The sequence below is a fragment of the Argentina anserina genome, chromosome 5 (genome assembly GCF_933775445.1).
Source record: "Argentina anserina chromosome 5, drPotAnse1.1, whole genome shotgun sequence".
Taxonomy (NCBI): domain Eukaryota; kingdom Viridiplantae; phylum Streptophyta; class Magnoliopsida; order Rosales; family Rosaceae; genus Argentina; species Argentina anserina.
In genome coordinates this window covers 8,654,080-8,674,649 of record NC_065876.1, presented here as the reverse complement: position 1 = coordinate 8,674,649, position 20,570 = coordinate 8,654,080, and the positions used below count along the sequence as shown (strand labels likewise).

General features: G+C 35.8%; 1 protein-coding gene across 1 annotated transcript; it reads right to left on the bottom strand.

The window, feature by feature from the left end:
- Positions 1–9,392: 9,392 nt before the first annotated feature.
- On the bottom strand, positions 9,393–19,133 carry LOC126794563 (DNA-directed RNA polymerase IV subunit 1). Its single transcript, XM_050521311.1, is given in 20 exon segments — positions 9,393–9,463; positions 10,225–10,462; positions 11,087–11,221; positions 11,310–11,483; positions 11,566–11,807; positions 11,881–12,020; positions 12,501–12,622; positions 12,703–12,769; positions 12,857–13,026; positions 13,232–13,511; positions 13,513–13,705; positions 13,708–15,166; positions 15,253–15,348; positions 15,458–15,613; positions 16,255–16,437; positions 16,515–16,547; positions 16,776–16,900; positions 16,987–17,107; positions 17,628–17,753; positions 18,827–19,133. Coding segments are annotated over 18 exon segments (3,906 nt in total). The 5' UTR covers positions 17,670–17,753; positions 18,827–19,133; the 3' UTR covers positions 9,393–9,463; positions 10,225–10,294.
- Between the last annotated feature and the right edge of the window lie 1,437 nt (positions 19,134–20,570).

The following is a 20,570-nucleotide window of genomic DNA, read 5'->3' as shown; positions in this document are numbered from 1 at the left end:
TCAGATGATAATTACAGAGGAGTAATCATTGTTGGTATTATATGGGGTCTGAATCGTTTACGGGAGAGACAACAACTCAGAATTGGGTGGTCGGAGTGGAATACATCGGATTTGATTTTGCACTTACATTGAACTGACGTTAGTAGCATGTGAGCATCTCATGATCGAATTGAATCTGAAAATCCATGGAGCGAAGATGCTAATTAAATTAAGTTGATTGTGATTAGAAACTTAAACCAAGGATTGGGCCGGGATTGATTTTATGATTTTGATACGGGAGATTGATTCAATGTGAGATCTTTACAGGTACGGTGAACATGTTACATGCATGTTGTTGTAGATTGATTCTACCGCGGCCATCATTGTATTGTGAATGAAGTACAAATATAATATTAACTGTCAACTGCAGAATTTAAGATGTATAAAAAATGCATCCATGTATGAAATGCAAATGGACCTCAAACCCTGAAGGCGGAGGCAAATACTTGAAACGGGAGACGACAACACTGGCTGCCCACCTCATTAATTTACTCATTTATTGGTACCCGTAAAAAGTGAAGTTTGTTCGGGCTAAATTTCCTATCGTCAGTGAGGCCCAGTTTAGTTCCGAGATGCGATTGGAAAAATATGCGTTTGCAGATTTAATCAGCAGCAATTTTTAAAAGTTTTCATAATTTGCCTAAAAATTGTATTGAAATTAGGAAATCAGTTGATTCACCAAACACCTTAATCAGATTATTTGAAAATTTAAGCTCATAATCTTGATCAAACTCGGGACCAAACTCAGCGTAAGATTGCTCTTTAAGATCCTTGGAAACACTCTCTTTATCATTTGGGGTATGTGTGGCTGGCTACGTGGGGGTCAAACATTTAACAGGAAATAGGTTATCTAGTTAGTTTCACTTTCGGATAAAATTATGAAAATAAAGGCCAGACAATTGTTGTCAATTTTACTGTGACATCGTAATCGAACACGTTTGCAACATTCACTTTTGCAAGATAGTTGCATAAATTGACTTCTCAAATTTGGTAATAATCTTGCGTTACGAGTATGAAAAATTTCCTGGTCCTCTATCCTACCAACTTCCGAGGAAAAGATCATTATGCTTTTTTTTCTTTTGTCAAGTTGAGAAATGGTTTTCTCTTCCTAATGAAGAAGAAAACAAGAAGCAATATATGTACACATATCTAACTTTTACCTGATTACTGGATCGCAATCATTCTTGTGTATGTCAGACCAAAAAAAAAATCATTCTTGTGTATGGATTATTGGTAGGCGACACAGGAAGGAAATATTGTTAGGCAGGAATGATCACTTTACCCATACATAGACTTGGCCACAACTCACAAATCACATTTCAGTACGCTACACATATAATATGTTCCATCACATTCACATGCATTAGTGTTAATATAAAATTCTGAGATCAACCATATATGTTTACAATAATCTAAGAAATTATAATTACAGTTTGAGAGCTTGGAATGGGACATGTTTATCACTTTCTGAGTTTCTCATCTAAGTAGAAGTGTGTATCTAGTATAGTTAAATTAATTATAGAACAATATGAAAGCTGCTGGTACAATTACGTTTTTTTTTATATCGAAACTGGTCCAATTAAGTTGATTGCCAGTATATATATATATATATATATATATATATATATATATATATATATATATAGTCCATATCTAGAGTGAAGGTTAACTCTGAAGTTTCATAGTCAAGTTCCAATTTTGGCACACTTTTCGGTCAAATTTTTTCAGTATAAGCGATCTAATATTTAGGTATGCTATTCAAGATCATCTCTACAAAATTTCATCTAATTCGGACATCGTTAAGGTATTGAAATTAGATTAAATCAATGAATGAATTAAAACTGTTCGACGTGAACCGTTCGTGTAAATCTCAATTTTGAAAGCTCAAATCATTGTCAAATTGGATGAAACTTTATAGAGATGATCTTGAATAGAATATCTAAATATTGAATCACTTATGGTGAAAAAATTTGACCGAAAAGTATGCCAAAATTGAAACTTCACTCTGAAACTTCAGAGTGAACCTTCACTCTGTATAGGGACTATATACATATACATATATATATATATACATATCCAAAACGGAAACTATTTCCAGCAAATGCAAATTGCAGCCAAGATCTGATTTCGAGTCATGATCGAAGACCCGGCGGCCAGCTAGTTGTTGTTTTATGTATACGAGTCAAAAGCCATCAGCAACTCATGGTGAATTAGCTAGCAGCAATCCATGCACATGTTATTTGCTAGTGTACGTGCTAATTAATCATGTTAAACAGTTGAACCAAGAAGAGGTACTACTTAATTAAGGCCTAGTTTGAGATTATTTAACCATAAATCACGAGGAGTTGCAGCTCTTATTTTATGAAAACCATATTTTGCTGACTTTTGATAAATTAGATGTACAAAGTTTTAAACAAAACCAAACACAACTTGTAAAGTGCCATGTAAATTAAACATGAGCATTAAACCCTTTTATTTGACGTCTCGTTGTTGGTGTATTTTCAGAGTATCAATCGATCACACAGATATGAGATATCGCCAACAGTACTAATCGATGAATCATTATCGATATTCCTCAATCCTCATTATGAGCGAAAATTAAATGACGGCATCATAAATTCATAAGGATGTTGATAGTAGGATCATTATTTCATAATAAGCTTCATGTCGCTGTTAGATAAGACTATTAGACTGGAATTAATACAACTGTAAAGGCATGTTAGAGCACTTCAATATTTCTCGATCTATTCCATGGCCAATAGAATTAGAAGAGAGAATGTTCTTTAGTTAGGTTCTTATGGTCAATATTAAGGGTCGCAAGTTCATTCATTTCAGCTCAATTTGTTTCCAAACATAAGTCTCTATAAAGGTGCTATAATTTCAGGGTTATTGTATGATCGATGATGCAAGTAGCAAGCTAGTTTGGAAAGAAAATGTCAATGTCAATACGAGAACGATGAGAAAAGTTCAGTTCAGTATGCGACATTACCTAATTAACATTCCACGCAGACACCCCTGTAAGCTAGAATTAATGGCGCATGAATTAGATAAACATCAATTCGAGCCGTAAATGAATGCATGCCCTACTTCCTTTGTTCTTCATGTGCATACCTTTACGATCGGACACCATTCTCGTACTAATATGTATGATGAAGAAGGCACTCCCGATCGATATGCCAGATTGCCAGGAAAGCACAATGTTCGTAAATCGATCTTATATAGAACCTACATCGAAGTGACGTTGTGACATGCAACTCTCTGTGGACTTTTTTTAGAATATCTGTGGACATGTTAAAAAAACAATGATAATGAAATGAATCACTTACGGACCGGCTCAAAATTTGAAGTCTTGGGAATTAGCTCAGGTGAGGGGAGATGACGTTTTATGGTACTAAACTGGTTTAATATATAAGAAAGGAATTGTTATTAACACACCCATTTATGTTATTAACACACCTTATATATATTTTTATTACTCTTTTAATGCCCTCAATTACTTTTGCTTGGGTTTTATTAGCTTAAATCATTAGTGCGGTGTGTGAATAACAAAATATGGTGTGTCAATGGTTCAACACTACAGCTGATCGAGCATGTAAGATGTTATAGATGATGAGGCGAAACAGACGTGTGGTGCATTATTAATCGTCATGCATCTCTGAAGTAAGAGGACCGAGATTGGGGGATAGCCACTTAGCTAGCACCCCCATACGTATCTGCAAATCCCGGTCTAAAATCCGGTAATGACAAAAGATTGTGGCCACTTAAATGCTCATTAACTCCAAAATGGCCGATCACCTAGCGGTTAATGGGAATAATGGGGTTGTTTAATTAGTCTGACGATCATGTGGTGAGTTTGAGTTGTGCATTAGCTTTTGTGAATATTGATCTAACCACTTCACGAGTTGGAAATTCGAATCCAACGAGCTTTCCCCATTTTGTTCTACACGAGATTTATGCTCTTGTTTAAATTATAAAAACTCGTTTTCTTTCCGTTCCTCTAATAATAAAAACAATCAGCATTCATCAATCCTCGAAAAGTTGCAGATTAGATCGAGAAGAGGCAGCAGGTAAAAATATAGACCAGACATGATCTGTGTCTCTATCCAATAATGCTCATGAGATCGTGTATTGCCAATAATATATGCAGGTAGAGCCATATATGTCGTTCAGGAAAAGGTTAAGGCAAACAACCGAAAAAACAAAGTAAAAGATTCCAACTTCGGAGAGACAAAACAACACCACAGGCTCCACAGCTAATGCAATTTGGCAATATCTTATTCAAATAAGTTAACACGCAGAACAAAATCCTCAATTGAGCTCCTCATGCATGCAATCCTACTTCATAATTTCATATAGCCTCTCTCTTTCTTTTCATGCCCAAATCGATCTCAAATTCCAACTGAAGTACGTTAACAATTGAAAACAAAAACTCTAAACTCCTAAACTTCACATTCCGACTTCGACCTATATCATTTGTCTCTTGAACCATAAAAGAAAATGTATCAAAATTTGATTATATGAGTTTACAAAGTTACAACTTGGTTTTTGCTGCATGAGAACACGTGACATGTCGTAGAGGTCAAGAGGCCAACCCGACCGCTGTAGAGCAAATCCCACCAAGATTTATCGTTTATTGTAATTCTGACGCCAGGCCGTTGAGGTCAAGAGGTCACCTCTCAAGTACAAGCCAAAACGACACCGCTTGCTGCCACTACTCCCATCACTTCAAGTCTTCAACGTGCTACGCTACTCATGCTGTCATGCATAAGTGCTTTCCTGGTAAAACAGTTAAAAAAACACCCGGTTAATTCTCCCAAGAATGTTCGGTTTGGTTTCTACAGTCTGACATTATAAACACGAGATTAAATGTTTTATATAATGACTGTTGTAGATGCGAGATCTCACATCTAAGAAGTGACAAAGAAAATAAAGCTTATAAGTGGGTGGATAATAACCAATTGTACCGGGGCCTTTTGTGATTAAAACCCAACACTTGTGAGGTGGCTAAGTTAGGACAATATCAGTATAGTTGGTCCACGGGCCACGCTTGTCGCTGTTTAACATGGTATCAGAGCGGGTCCCTCTCCAGTCGCGCCTCAAATCTTTCGTGGGCTCGAGTTGGGTGCCACTTTGTCATGCCATCGGAGGATTTCCGATTGGATGGCCACTAAGTGTAATTGGTTACTGGACCTTAGTTTCTTTCATCCCAGTATGTGGGATGTTAATCTGTCACGTGCAGACCTAAAAATTAGGTTGCACGTGAGGGGGCGTGTTGGAGAGGAGAGATCCCACATCTAAGAAGTGACAAAGAAAATAAAGCTTATAAGTGAATGGATAATAACCAATTGGACCGAGGCCTTTTGTGATTAAAACCCAACACCTATGAGGTGGTTAAGTTAGGACAATATCGGTACAGTTGGTCAACATACCACGTTTGTCACTGTTTAACACTGACAATGTACTAATTTGACATTACCTTTTTCTAGATGTTAATCGAATTAATGAAACTGGAAGTTTTGCTCTTTAAGATTTTCAAAAGCACTCTCATTATGACTTTATGAGAGCTTTCCTAAGAGCAAATGCACCCGTCGTGGAAAATGAGGATTGGTGTGAGGGTTGGAGCAAAAGAAACATGCAGTAATGTTAAATTAGTAAGGGGTAATTAGAGGGCCCACGCCGATTAGTCCAAGTTGCCCAACGGGAGTGAGAGGAGGGTTAATCTTTAGTAGGGTTAATATTATTGTGGGGCCCAAGTCTACACCCATGTTCAAAGCAGCCATATTTGTCATTTAATTTGGGACGTTAGATTTAAAACTATCAATAATGAGCAGTCACCACTATATTGAATAAATTACAATATAATATATAATCGAAATTTTCCCAAAATCAAAATCAAAATTTTGTACAATTACTATGCTACTACCATATTATTCTTTATTTTCACACATTCTACTTATCAATTTTTTTCTTCTCCAATTCAATTTTCTTATAAATAAATGAAATATTTTAAAGTTAGTAATAAAGAATAAATCAATCATTTTTATTATGTTATTTTAATAAAATGTAAATAGTAATTGATCATATTATTCTCGTTGGTGTATTGTCAAATAAAAGACTATATATTAATTTGGTGAATCTTAGATTAATCTAGACTAAGAATTAGTCTAACCTACTCAAAATGGGTGCATTTGCTCTAAAGAGGCCATGACACAAGTTCTTCTAGTCCAATAAAATTGCCAGTTCGAAATTAGAATATTGCTCAAATCTCTATTATTATAAAGCCAAGTTATAAATTCTTCACCAAACAGTGGATTCACTCATATGTTTATAAGATGGATCAACTTACAAAAAGATATGTCGAAAATCAATCTCTATAGAGTTGCAGGAAAAGGGAAGCGTCCGAATTAGTGTATAACATGTTAATGTGATAAACGTTGGAAAGGTATGTAAAGAATGGTTTAGCACCAAGACGGCAAGTCTTGTTGCAAAGGAGAAGCAGCAGAATCTGACAATGTAGCATTTGTGCGTTGGAAAGGTTAGGATGGATGGAATGGAGAGATGAGGCCGAATATGTCATTTTCAGAAAAACTGAAGACAACAATTAAGTCGAAAAAAACGACTTGCACTGGAACACATAATGCTCGTCAGTCGTCACCATCAAATTGAGATGTTCATCGCACAACTTATTGAGAGTGCCGAGACGAATACATACGAGTTCATTTTTCTTATTATTTTTTTAATGTTTCTTATATTTTAGACTTTTAGAACATCTCCAACAATATTACATTTACAGAGATCATATGTGCAAAATCCACGGCAAGAACACTGAACCTGCGGATGGCGTTCGCCAGAGAACAGATCCCTCCAGGTCCAAAAGATTAACTGACCGGCGAAATGCAACCTTTCCGTTCATGTAACTAATGCAGTGCGGTAATCAACGACAGATTATGCAATATGCTTAAGAAAATATAACAGAAGGCCAGATTCGCTTGTTGCTTAAGGATAATGGAGCTTTTGAAGGTGACAAGAAGGGTGTTGGGTGGCGATTATCGCATTCCTCCAGTTCATGCACTTTAATCACATGTTTAATTGAATAAATAACATCAGGATACGGAACATTTCAGATCGCCAGAAGTTCAAGATTTCGTCCACACAATCAAAAACAATAATATATAGTGAATCATTGTCTTCATGTTAGTTCCATCATGCATACTACTGATACCAATTAGCACAGGTGAGATTTTTTTTATGAAGTAGCAGCCGAAGATGTCATTGGTTATACTCAGAAACATCTAGTATATAGTCATGAACAATGTCAAAAGGTGGCCATTGCTGCTCTCCACCATATGCAAATGCAAGCATGATAAGAATCATGACCTACCAGATCTCATCAGACATGGAAATATGCCAGAGTCAAAAACTTGGAGAATCATGAACTAGTTGAAGTCATCCAAGCAATTACGCATTAGTGCTAATTAATGCCGATTAACGATGTTGTACTTTGTGCTTTCCAACATCACTACATTAGACCAAACAAAGGGCGGCAAAAGTTTAGGCAAAATTGTCAAAATACACCCTAAACTTGACTAAAATTGTCAATTTACACCCAAACTTGTATTTGATTCAATTTACCTCCTAAACTTGGTAAAAATTGCCGATTTGCACCCCATCCGTTAAATTTAACTGTTTTCATCCAATTTTACGTCAAATGTCATGCACATGAGGGGTAATGTTGTTATTTTCTATTTATATTTTTCTTAAAAACAAATACAAATATTCTTTAAAAGGAGGATTATTTTTTAATCAAATTATTTATTTACATCTTTTTTTCTACATACTTAACCCTACTTCGAATTATATATTCAACATACTCACCCATTCAAATATAGTGTGTTGTGTGTGTGTGTGTGTGTGTATATATATATATGTGTACACATTGTTGGAGGAGGAACGAAACGAGAATAATAACGACGTAATGGAACAAAACGTAACCATTTAATTATTGATAATGGGGCTTATATATAGGCATTACATAACTACAATCTCGTAGGATTCGGAGTCCTAATCTATTACAGAGATGCGAATCTATCTCTAACAGGAAACCTAATAAGGCTCAGACACACACAACGGTAAAATAATAATTCTCCCATAACACACATTTATTTTTAATTTTTAATATATTTATTTATATTTTTCTAATATCTTTTAACATACTATATCACGTAAAATAATAAATATATAAATCAATAACATGTTTCGAAAAAAAAATTGTAACAAGTGTTCATCTTAAGTAATTTTATTAATTTATTTCATTATTAAATATGAATAAATATATAATGACAATATTGCCCCTCAAATGCATGACATGTCTTAAAATTGGATGGAAAACATTAAATTTAATGGATATGGTGCAAATCAACAATTTTTACCAAGTTTAGGAGGTAAATTGATTCAAATGCAAGTTCATGGTGCAAATTGACAATTATGACCAAATTTAAAGTACAAATCGGCCTTTTTGCCCAAAAGCTTACTACAATGTCCACATCAAATTATGATAAAAACTGAGAGACCCTAGAACAGATTGATACAATAGTTGAAGTGATACAGCAGTGACATTTGATCCATGAATACAACATGAAATGGGGGTTGCGGTTGGGTTTTGGGTTACGGGGGTTTAACTAGTTAACCTTTACAAGCTTCCCGTTGCTACTTCCACTAGATCTTATCTGACTATTTAAAAGGAGACAAACAAAGATGTAGTAGAAGTAGCAAAAGGAAGCATTGGTAAGAGGCTTAGATCTGTTAGAGAAGCTACGTAAATGATACTTTATTTTGAACCCTTATTTCCCCAAAGTTATGCCACTTTACATGAAGATGGCTTACCGAGGGCACGGCTTAAATGCCTCAAGCGATAGCCATTTGCCCTTTGAGGAGCTATAATTTCATAAGCACCAGAGATGCACTTGTGGTACGAAACATCTTCTATCGTCCCGTCCGTTCGTACTAGCATGAAACAACGTGCATTCTCATGGATAGGGTGCTGACCAACCTATAAAAGATTTAAAAAAAAAATCATGGAACTGTATAGGGGTAGAGGACTAAAATAATTTATAATTAAGAGAAAAATCCTTTTTTTATTAATAAAATAAATTCAATTCCACTAAAATCTGTCTGTGTGGATGGTGGTGGGGTGGGGGACAGTGAGAGTCGCAAAGACTTGGTTGAAAATAAGCACAAACACCTATCTATCTTTCACAACATTGAAATTCTAAAGTAAAGATTTAAAAACAAATTTTGCAGAAAATAAAATACCTTAACTTCTTTGATTCCTAATCCGATCTTACGATCTCTATGAGGGTGAAAGTCCAAACCCTTCATCAGCACTTGCTTCTTCATCTCATTTATGCATTCATTGATGTCATACCTACATTCACACGAATTACGTATATGTGATTAGCATTGCATTCATTAGTGTCAATATCAGGTATTCTCCTAGAATATGCAAGCGATCACCAGGAGAGAGAATATCAATTTCAAATGCCAATGTGCCGTTACTATAAAGTACTTTCTTATGTATAATACTAGTGCAGAAACGCCACCAATCAAAGGCTAACGCACAAAATTTTGAAATTTATATGGTACAGGGAAGAGATAAGAGGAGTCCCTACTATGGGATGTGATGCTGATGAGGTGAGGGAGAGAAGGAAAATCTTTCAATATAAAAAAAATCCATTTAAGTTCTTTTTTGGTTCTTAGGTTTCGGTGTACAACAAATAACTTCCCTGCTCTCTCCCTGACATATGCCCCTCCAAGCATTTAGCATGAGCACAACACGAGACTACATAAGTGAGAGCATGTGTATGAGGGCCTTTTCTCTTCCATCAAAGCTTATGAAGATGACAATGATTTCTTTTAGTGGTTTTCCATTATTTAAATTTTGACTTCAGCCCTGTGGCCTTGCCTAACATTTTAGTAACCTAAAAAGACCTATGGAAGTATGTAGCACATGTATTAATGGTGAAAGGCAGCTTGCTGTAATTTACTCCAATTTTTGTCCATTCAAAAGAACAGGAACGAAGTAACAACTGCAAAGTGCAAACTGACAAGCAACAAGATCTCAAATATCAATTAAACTAATGGCCTAAAGATACGTAAGACTGGTACACTGTTGAGGGGTTAACTTACTTGTGCAATATATTCTTCAAGTCTCTCGATATCCTGGATCGTATAAAGTTTTCTCAGTTCTGTTATCAATTCACTCTCCAACTTGCGCCAAAAAATCATTCTTGTACACACTTGGAGCAACATATTTGTCAGATAAATGAATTGGAGCATCAGACATGTCAAATCCATTATGGGGGTTGGAAATGATTTGGCTGCTCAGCAAATTATAAACTTCAAATGGCTTCGACAAAGCAGATCCCTGATTATAAAGGAAGGGGTTAAGAACTATGAAAGAACGAGTGTGCATATGAAGAAGTGAGAATATCACGAGTTCATAACATACAAAAACGAAAAAAATTATCTAGCAATGGATAAACACAAATGCAACATTTGATAGCATGTAGACTCATTCAAATAACCGAGATCAAATAGTAATAGTTGTTTAAAATTGGACAATACATATATGATTTGACATCTTCAGTACTAAGAAACTCCTACTAAAATCCTAATCTATAACACATGAAGATCAGTAACATGTGCACTACTCACTAAAGCATGGCATCGATAGGAGAAATTGACTGTAAAAAGAGAACTGCTGAAGCTATGTGCCACGAGAGAAAAAAAAAAATACATGTGTATATAATTGAGAAATCTGATTGGAGTTCAACATAATTTTTTTTTTTAAGATTGTTAGCATCATCTAATAAATTCAAGAAGACCTAACTCTGGTGTAGCTTGTACAATCATATAAATGACTCAAAATTATACCCATCAAGCCATGAATATAAACATTTCTATTGCACACAAACCCTCTCCTAAACTCCCCAAAACACCCTTGACTTAATTATGAGTTACAGCCATGCAAGGAACAATATGAGTGTACCTTAGAATACATAATATCAAATTGTCCACCACTTCCCAAGGATGGAGTATTTCCCCATATCAATGCGTCCAAGCTCCCCCGGAGATTATCCACAACCCCAGCCTTAGCAGCTTTAACCAAGCAAGGACCAGGAGTCTGCAAATTCGACAGTGAGCATAAAAAAATTGACTTAAAAGTAACTTACAATAACATAATTAAGTATAAATATAAGTTAGTAACTAACAGAAAAGCAAGCTTGCATAAAAGGGGCTCTGACAGATGCATGTTCCAATTGTTGACCGATTCCTTTTGCATTTAAGCTGACAAACTCGCCTGTCGCTGACAAACAATCTGCTACAAGAACCAAATGTTGAGGAAGAATTGTCTTTCCGACATCTATAGTCGCCGACTCCAACTTCTGCACTTGCATGCATGAAAGTAGTTAGTATTTGAACATGAAACTGTGAGTTAAAAAATGAAAAAAAAATAGCAAAGGCAACTGACATTAAGGAAATGATTCCGCCCAACATTCCATAGGCAGTGCAAATGTCATGGACATTATCTGGATGACTTCGTGACCAATCAATCATATCCATGACCGGAAGACAATCGCCCATAAGCATATTCCAAAAGGTTCTACCCCTTACAGCTTTTCCTGACATAGAAACTCTCAAGTACAGTTCACCAGATGAACCAGGTCGATCATTCCATAAAATATCCACCTTTTTTATCTCCAGGAAACCTAAGGGAAAATTAAAGTCAGAACACAGAAGCGGGAATGCGTGCATCATAAGGGCGCGTAGTATAGAACTAACCCTTAACTACTGAATTAAGCAAGAATGGTATCACATGAACTTGAGTTCTATCCAGTACTTCAGAAGAATCGTTGTACTTTTCACTTAGTAACACACTGATGCAAAGTGTATCATTAGATGTCCCGCAGCAATCACATTCCCTGAATTATCAGCCAAGTTAGAATGGGACAGTACAGTTCCAGGGGAAGGATACAATTTGAAGACAATTCAAACACTGCAGAGAGTACATGTATTGATACAATTCAACATAATAGTTCACCGAGAAAATAAAAACAACATAAGAATGCAATTGCTTTGTATTTTGATTATATGGTTTATAATAATCAGATAAAATTAAAAGCTTAGAACCTTGCAACTAAAACCTTCTTGTACTTAACAAATTGACAATGCGCTAGTCCTATTTAGTTGTTCATGTTTAAGCACTTGGACACCTGACCATGTAGATGATTAGTAAAACATATGTACAAGCATTAACAAAGCACTTATATTTCGCTCAAGGGAAGATGGTAACCCCTAGTATCTAAGATCTATAGATTGATGAAGAAGGTTATGTCACTGTCACCCATGCATCTACGAGGTTGTACAGATGATATAAGACCTCCGAATATCAAGGAGCTTACTTGTTTCTTGTGATCTTCAAATTCCAAAGAATAAGTTTCAACTCTTTTCCAGCCAAGTTGCATCTTGCATAAAGTGCATCTATAATAGATCGCACATTCAGCCTTCTTCTTCGTACAATTTCCTAAATGGACAAAATTTTATAACATAGAAAACAGACTTTGTATCAGCTGATAAAAGAGAGTTAAATTACAATTTTACTACCTTGGATATATGAAAGTGAGAAACCCAAGCACTGAAACGCATCTTGCTACCAGTTTGTGTGGAGAACCTGATACCCACATTACCACAACAATTACAAATCGCGTTGGAGAGAGAGAGAGAGAGAGAGAGAGAGAGAGAGGGCATATAAACTAACATTATCATGACAGTAGAAACAATGTCCGAAAATTTGAGTCCCTCCAGATGATTCTTAACTTCTATAGCTCCATACTCAAAACCGTGTCTATGTCTTCCAAGCTTCTCAGAGAAATATAATGACATTGTTTGCTTAGCACTGCTTTTCTTTGAACCACATTCTAAGATGTTCTGTGCAATTCAAAAAACATCGCACACGAGTAAGACGGCCATTCCTAACATGAAGATAAAGATTCCTGCTTATTAACTGTCAATATCTAAGCATCATCGCGATACTCAAAGTAACACATGGATACTTACAAAAGAATAAGAAACCATTACTAAAATAACTTTTACAAAGAGAAGAGGGAGGAATGAGTGAGAAGAGAGGAAGAACCTTCAGGTTTAGCAGAGGCGAAGTTTCGAGTAAACTAATAGGCTGATCTAACGCACTATATGCAGCTTCAGATATTGCGCAAGCAGACAATGCGCCAACAGGTTCGCCGCCACCACACTCAATAATATTCTTTGTATATGAGCTGTTCCTGGTGCTATCTGTAGTAGATATGTCCTCATCACTGTCATAAGAGAACTGAATAATCTGATCCCCATATGCATTTCTAACTGTTCCGTCATAAGCAGTATGTAAATCGCGCATGAAATACATGAGCTTTCGGTTCAGCATTATTACTAAAAGAACCATCTCGACTCGTGACTGAATGAACAAAGCATTCGACGGGATTTAGACCCGTCAAAAACGAACTTTTAACTACAGCGGATGGGATATATGACTCGATGAATTCGGAAGTTCGTCCAACCTCCTGAACATTACCCCGTGCTTTTTGATCATTCCATGAATCACATGAGAGCTAGTCGGAAACTTAAATGATAAGGGAACCAGTGAATGCTGCAAACCAAGGCACATACCATGCTGAACTAACTTCAGCATATTACCCTTGCTTCCAGCCTTAAACATAGCGAGTAAAGAGTTGTCCGCACGGGCAAATTTGTATGCTAAATTTTGAACATCCCGGAAACCTTCCTTGAAAGCATCTACAGTGACCTGACTAAGTGAGATAGATTTCTGCTTCTGATGACAACAATGTTCTGAACCAACAGTCAAAGGGCTTTGACTTTTGTTCTCTTCAGCATAGTCCATAAGAAATTCCTGACAAGAATCAAGCATCAACAGTCTGATGGTACATGCTTCTTCTGCTTCTTGTAAACCATAGAAGATTTCCTCCATCAAATTTTTCCTTGAACATGTATCCGATGCAAGATACAAGTCTGAGAGAGAGACACTCAAGCCCCTCATTGACAACCACTCGCATAGAACTCTCTGAGCAGAAAAGAAGATGTCAAGTACCTGACTCTGGCAATGTTCGACAAGACTTTGGAAAAGATTACCGCTGGTATCACGCAGCCAAGAAGAACCTTCGGAAGAAGCCATAAGTTCTCCAGCGCTAATATGCACCCCATTTGATTCAAAAGCATAATTGAAATCTGCAGGTAGAAACATGCTGATTATCTGCTTTGCCGTCCAAGAAACAGAATTACCAGAAGGATTTTTTATTACTGCTGGTGAAGGCAGTTCATGGGGGCACAGCATTCTCAGCTGCTGCATTTGGAATTTATTCATCAGAGTTCCATCTTCCATGATGAGATAGCAAGCAGTTAAACTATCTTGACTGAGAGATAGAAGGTTGGTCCCACTCTGCCCATTAACTAATTGCTTATCTAAAGCAACAAGCTCTGTGAGCTCAACTCTGGCATCCATCGCTTGAGGAACATAACCATGAAGGCAATCACCATCAAAATCACCTCGAAAAGGAGAGCAACACAGTGGGTTTATCGACACTACAGAATTTACTGGAAGGACCTTCACCCTTAAAGCTATCAGGGAATGTTGATGTATTGAGGGAGGCCTATTTATCAACACAACATCTCCATTGCTCAATGCCCTGTATATAGTATCTCCCATCTCCAGTTCTTCTGGTTTACTTATCCTAACCAGACTATCATTTCTACGAACATGCAGCTCTCGTCGCCCCTTACTGCCAAGACGTAGCTTGCAAAACACAAACAACTTCTCAAAGTTAAATTGGTTCAGATTTTCAGAGATCTGCAGATTCTCTGCTATATGACAGGGTATGCCAATGTCACTCAGCTCAATGTTTGGATCACCAACAACAACCGTTCGGAAACAGTGATCACTTCTCTTTCCAAGAAGAACATCTTTCATCCACCTCAAGCCAGATGTTCTGGAAGGAGAATCTTTAATTTTTTGTTGCTCAACTGAAATCGAATCTCTGCCTGTTGTGTCCTTGTTTATCTCCACAGTTAAAGTATGAACATCAGGAAGAACCATCTTGTCTATGAGATCAACAGAAAAATAGAAAATTAACTGAAGTAGCTTGCCTTGGAAATTTTCAGGCAGTCCAAAACACGAGAACCCAACTCATCTGCAGTGCCTCTGAAATCCACTAGTTTCTTATAAGCTCTAGTCCGGTCATCCTATACAAATTCATTAAGGCAAACTTGAGAGGAAAGCATGACCAGATGCATGGATTATTAGGCAACTTAAGACACAAATCAACCAAGTACAGCAGTGAAGTAGACTTACAAACATTAATGATTGCCCGTTATACAATGAATACATAACATCTGTCACACGATGAGAATTAGCAGTAACAAGGAAACAGTCCAAAGAAGGTGAGCTGGTTGTTGGTACAAACTTTGTGATGAAATCTGGATCAACATCACTCAACAAAAAATGAACCTGGAAGGCAGAAAATGACGACCATAAGCGAGAGCTCTGAAGAATTAGAAAGTATGGAATAAACATGACAACCATTTGCCATAAAATAAACAGTGTACACACCAGATATAAATCTACACACACACATGTACCAATACACATATATTTATACATAGGGAGGGCACTAGCCACCGCCCACCGAAGTGTGAAAATGGGTACTAAGGACATACTTTTTTATTTTCTTTTGCAAAATAAATTAAGAAAAAGAACCTGATACAAAGAAAAAAAAAGTTCAGACACGCATACAACCTAGATGCTTGACCATGTCTCTCATAAAGAGGCATAAATGTACACACACGGAGGTACAGGCATACATGTATAAACAAAGAAATGAATTTTCAGTTAAGAAAAACATTATCTATGTGAAAAGGTAGACTCTGTTGCATGTATCTGATGGTTTCTTAGTTTGAAAAGCTAGTTACATGGACAGATAATTGGACTAAGGTATAGGCATACAAACACACATACAAAAATAGGCATATTCAGTATCTACAAACATTATACATTATACATGTACAAATGTAAAGTTTTGTGCATATTCTTGTATCCGATTTTCTTAGTTTGAAGACTAATTACATGGACATATAATAAGACCAAGGTACCTGAGCATGAGATATAACTCTTCTATTGGGGTTTGAGTGGGTTTCATCATGATGGGGATCTTTGGGAATGAAGTCCCAATAATCAGAAGGCAATTCTCCAGCCACTTCTACTATTATTGTACTTCGTCTGAAAAGCTCTCTAGAAGAAACTTTGAACTTCATACGTGGGTAGTCCGGACCTCCCTAGTTTTCAAAAGTTTCAAGACTTGAACTACAATGGTAGAGAAAGAAAGAAAATGAACTTGAAGAGACAAACTCACAAAGCAATATCTACAGCCCTTCCGCTCCGAGCCCTGGTACAGTCATAATAAGAGATAATCAATAATTAATCAAATGCACAATAACAACAAAAGGAACTATGATAAATACTTGAAATGAACTACAATATATAAAAATATTTAAAATAAAATCAACTTAAAACATTAACCATCAAGGGGAGCGTATTAACCAAACTTCCTTTGGTTATGGAACTAAATATAAGTCACATTCATTCAATGAAGTCGAGATCAGTGGTAGCTGACCTTGACCCTTACACGTTGCCTGATGGCTTTACATGCTGGGCAAATCTTGTTCAAAATAAGAGCAACTTCTGGTAAATAGTATGGATGTAGAATCGTGCATGGAAACTTGATGGACCCAAAATGACCTAAAAGTTAAAGATGAATCATTACCACCAATTCCAGAAATGGTAACAAAGTTCTTTATGGAACAATGTTGAACATCCATACACACCATCACAGGATTTAATATCTTCGGCACCACAATTAGAGCACTGATTTGTTGGATTTGGAGGTCCTAACTTTGGATCATTCACCTGAGCTGCTGCCTCAATTAATAATGTCGATAATTTCTCCTGATATAGTATTTAAGTGTTAAAAATATATTTATTTGATAAAGGGAAATGCATCACAGTACACTAAAACTATGTATCTAATACTCTAATAGTCCATTCATATTATACAGGCTCATGCTTTTCATATCATAGGCTAAAAATTCAAATGCACACGTGTGTGTGCATGCCAAAGGCTAATATTATTTAAGGTATAATTCCCATATCAAGAACCTGAGATTAGAAATAACACTGGTCAATAATTAATGAAAGTGGAAGGAAACCTATATAAATAATGTGGTTGTTTTTTGTTTGATAAGAAATACATGTATGAAAGTTTCAGAGATGTGTACTATAGCCATGTACATGAAGCATGTGGTTCAATCACAAAACCTCTAACAAAACCTACATTGCAGGTTTAAGCTTAAAACAGATAGAGCACATTTTAAGAAAAAATAATCTCATACAAAATGATAAGTTCTTTAATTGTATTAAAAATAAATCACATGCTTATAGCAAAAAGTATATACTGTTACATGCTTACCGTATCTTCCCGAGTACAAACATTTAGATGTACCGCAGACATGCACGTCTGTGCACTTCATCATGATACCACTCATTATCCATGGGGCTTGATTACTTCTTTATTTACATAAAAAAATTAAGCAACCTATATAGATAACCAAAAGTGTTAAACAGTATACATAAGTTACTAATCAAAATAGGGGAAATGAAAAAATAGCATGCTTCAAAAATGCATAGCCTTCCATAACTCTGCATTTTATTACTTCTACTAAGTTTCGATTAAATTGTGAGTTCATTTGCAAGCTTCATTACAAGATTCTGGCACTAAAATGCATATGGAAATTAGTTATTAAGCAGCATCACAAAACGGTCGATAAACAACAACAAAACCTGCTTTATTGATAATAACCATAATCAATGTGCTACCCCTTGCTACAAAAAAAAAAACAGAGACGGAATATATTAATCTTGTGCTGTTACTATATGCACACCTCTAACACTGAAATTCATGTAGCAATTAGTTGGAAACTCGGATCATCAGTAGCATCAGGCAATAACTGCAACCACTAACCCACCCTGACGAAGCAAAACATAAATAAGTAAAATAACCAATAAAACAGGACTTGTATCTTGATCAAACAATAATCATCAAGCAGCCCTTTAGTCACAAAGGGACATCTCACAAGACATGATAACTCTACCATGGAAACTGTCATTCCAACCTTACAAACAATCCCAAAAAAAAAAAAGTTGATCTCCATCACTGGGATACTCAGATACATGAGCAGTACCTTAAACAGAAATTATCCTTTCGACCGACTTAGTTTTTCATCAATTAAACAAAATAACACACCACATGCACCAGCAAACACCTTGATTGTCTTAAACACCCCAAAAACCAGCATTCCCATGAACGAAGAACACAAATAACACAAGATTTTAATCTGCATTGTGCAAAGGTCCATTTTTTTCAACCCTGCTCCATAATCAAACGCACATGCAGAACACAAATGCCAGCAAAACATTGATTTTCAAAACAAATCACCAATGATGTAGGAAAAACCAAACCAGTACATAATCACCCAGAAAAAATAATCCAAAAACGTGTTCCGAAGAGCCATGACAATAGAGCATGATCAACCTCCAATTACAAAAAAAGAGAAAGCAGCATTAATCCCGTAACAGAAGTCCCCAAAAAGACTGAGAATTTGTACTCACTATGAGCGCAAAGAATGTGTCTTTTCACCAGAGAGAAACAGAGGAGAAAGCGCCCAACAACACCGAGCCAGCCCAATATCTTTAAAACCAAAGAAAAAGGGCAGCACAGAAAAGCTGGGGGGGAATAGTGAAGAAGAAAACGATGGGTGAAAGCGATGTCGTTTCGTCTGAAGAGAGAGAGAGAGAGAGAGAGAGAGAGAGGGGTCTCTGTCTCTCTTATCAGAGATTGACTCCGCCGGTTTGCTCCAACCAAACCGAGAAGAAGAAGAGAGAGAGGACAGCTTCTTCGGAGTCGCTGAGTTCAAGAAGCAAGGACTTTAAAAGACCCCGAGGCCTGAGTTTAGTTGTATCATTACAAGCCCACTGTTTTCCTCCTATTTACCAATCACACAACGCCTTTGCCCTTCTCTTTGCTTCTTTTCACCGCAGAGAGAGTTAATGGCTTTTACCAAAATAGACTATCAGATTGGTGAATCTCTGGTGAATTTTAAATTGTGAGTCTCTATTTAGCTTTCTTTTTGTTGGTACAGATGAGCTAGAAGCCCTGAATAAATAAACTAAAAGAACTTAACCCATTGCTGGTTCTAAAACGTCTACTCTTTTGAATTCCCACAATGTCATTAAGTAAAGCTTCTATAACCAAGACTGGTGGCTCATGTAAAAGACAAATTCCTTTAACATTAAGGTTGTAGTCTTTGGCCAATAGGTCTGCTCTATTTAGCTTTCTTTGGCTCACCTAGAAGACAGTTTTGAAACACATATTAAATTTGCTTAGGATAGTATTGTTTATCTGTTCTAGGTTTGATTCGAACTATCAACGATAGTAACAAAATTTCATTAGTAAACACATAATGAAAAGGGAACCTAATGTTATTTAAGAGTTGAGTTTTGATTTTATTGCCCACTTATTAACATTGGATTCATACTTTTATAATTCGTCATGATTGGATTGAGAAAAATAATAATTTGTTAGGATTGTTGATAGTTTGCGATCATTACGGAATATGATCATAGAATAGTAAGAATATTGTAACCCTAATATTAGATAGTTATTTATTGGGTTAAATACTTGTGACATCCTATATTTTAGGTGTAAAAACAGTTTTGTCCTTCTACTTTCAAATTTAATCTGTATATCCTTTAACTTTTATTTTTAACAGTTTTGTCCATTCCGTTAGTTGACCGTTAAAAAATTCCGTTAAGCTGTTAAAATGTCTAAAATACCCTAAATTCAAATCATATTTTTTTTTCTTTTTTATTATGCCTTTTTTATTTTCTCTTTTGGTCTTTCTTTTTGTTTTTCTTGTTTTTAAATTTCATTCATCATATGTGCTATCAAATATATATAATTATAATCAACACAAATTATCAAATTAATTGTAAACATCTTATAATCAATTGGATAATACCTAAAATAATATGTGAGTGCCAGTACTCAAATCCAATTATAAACTTTATTTATATTATGATGCTCTACAAACATATTTTGATTAATTTCTATAATGCTAAGACAAAAAAGACTTCTACTATCATATCCATACTTTGATGCAAAAATAGTTTCGAATTATTTATTTCAAACTTGATGTTAAGCAATTGTCATTAATTCTCCTCTTGTTTACAATTAATTTGATAATTTGTGTTGATTACAATTATATATATTTGATAGCACATATGATGAATTAAATTTAAAACCAAGAAAACAAAAAGAGAAAATAAAAAAGGCATGAGAAAAGAAAAAAAATCT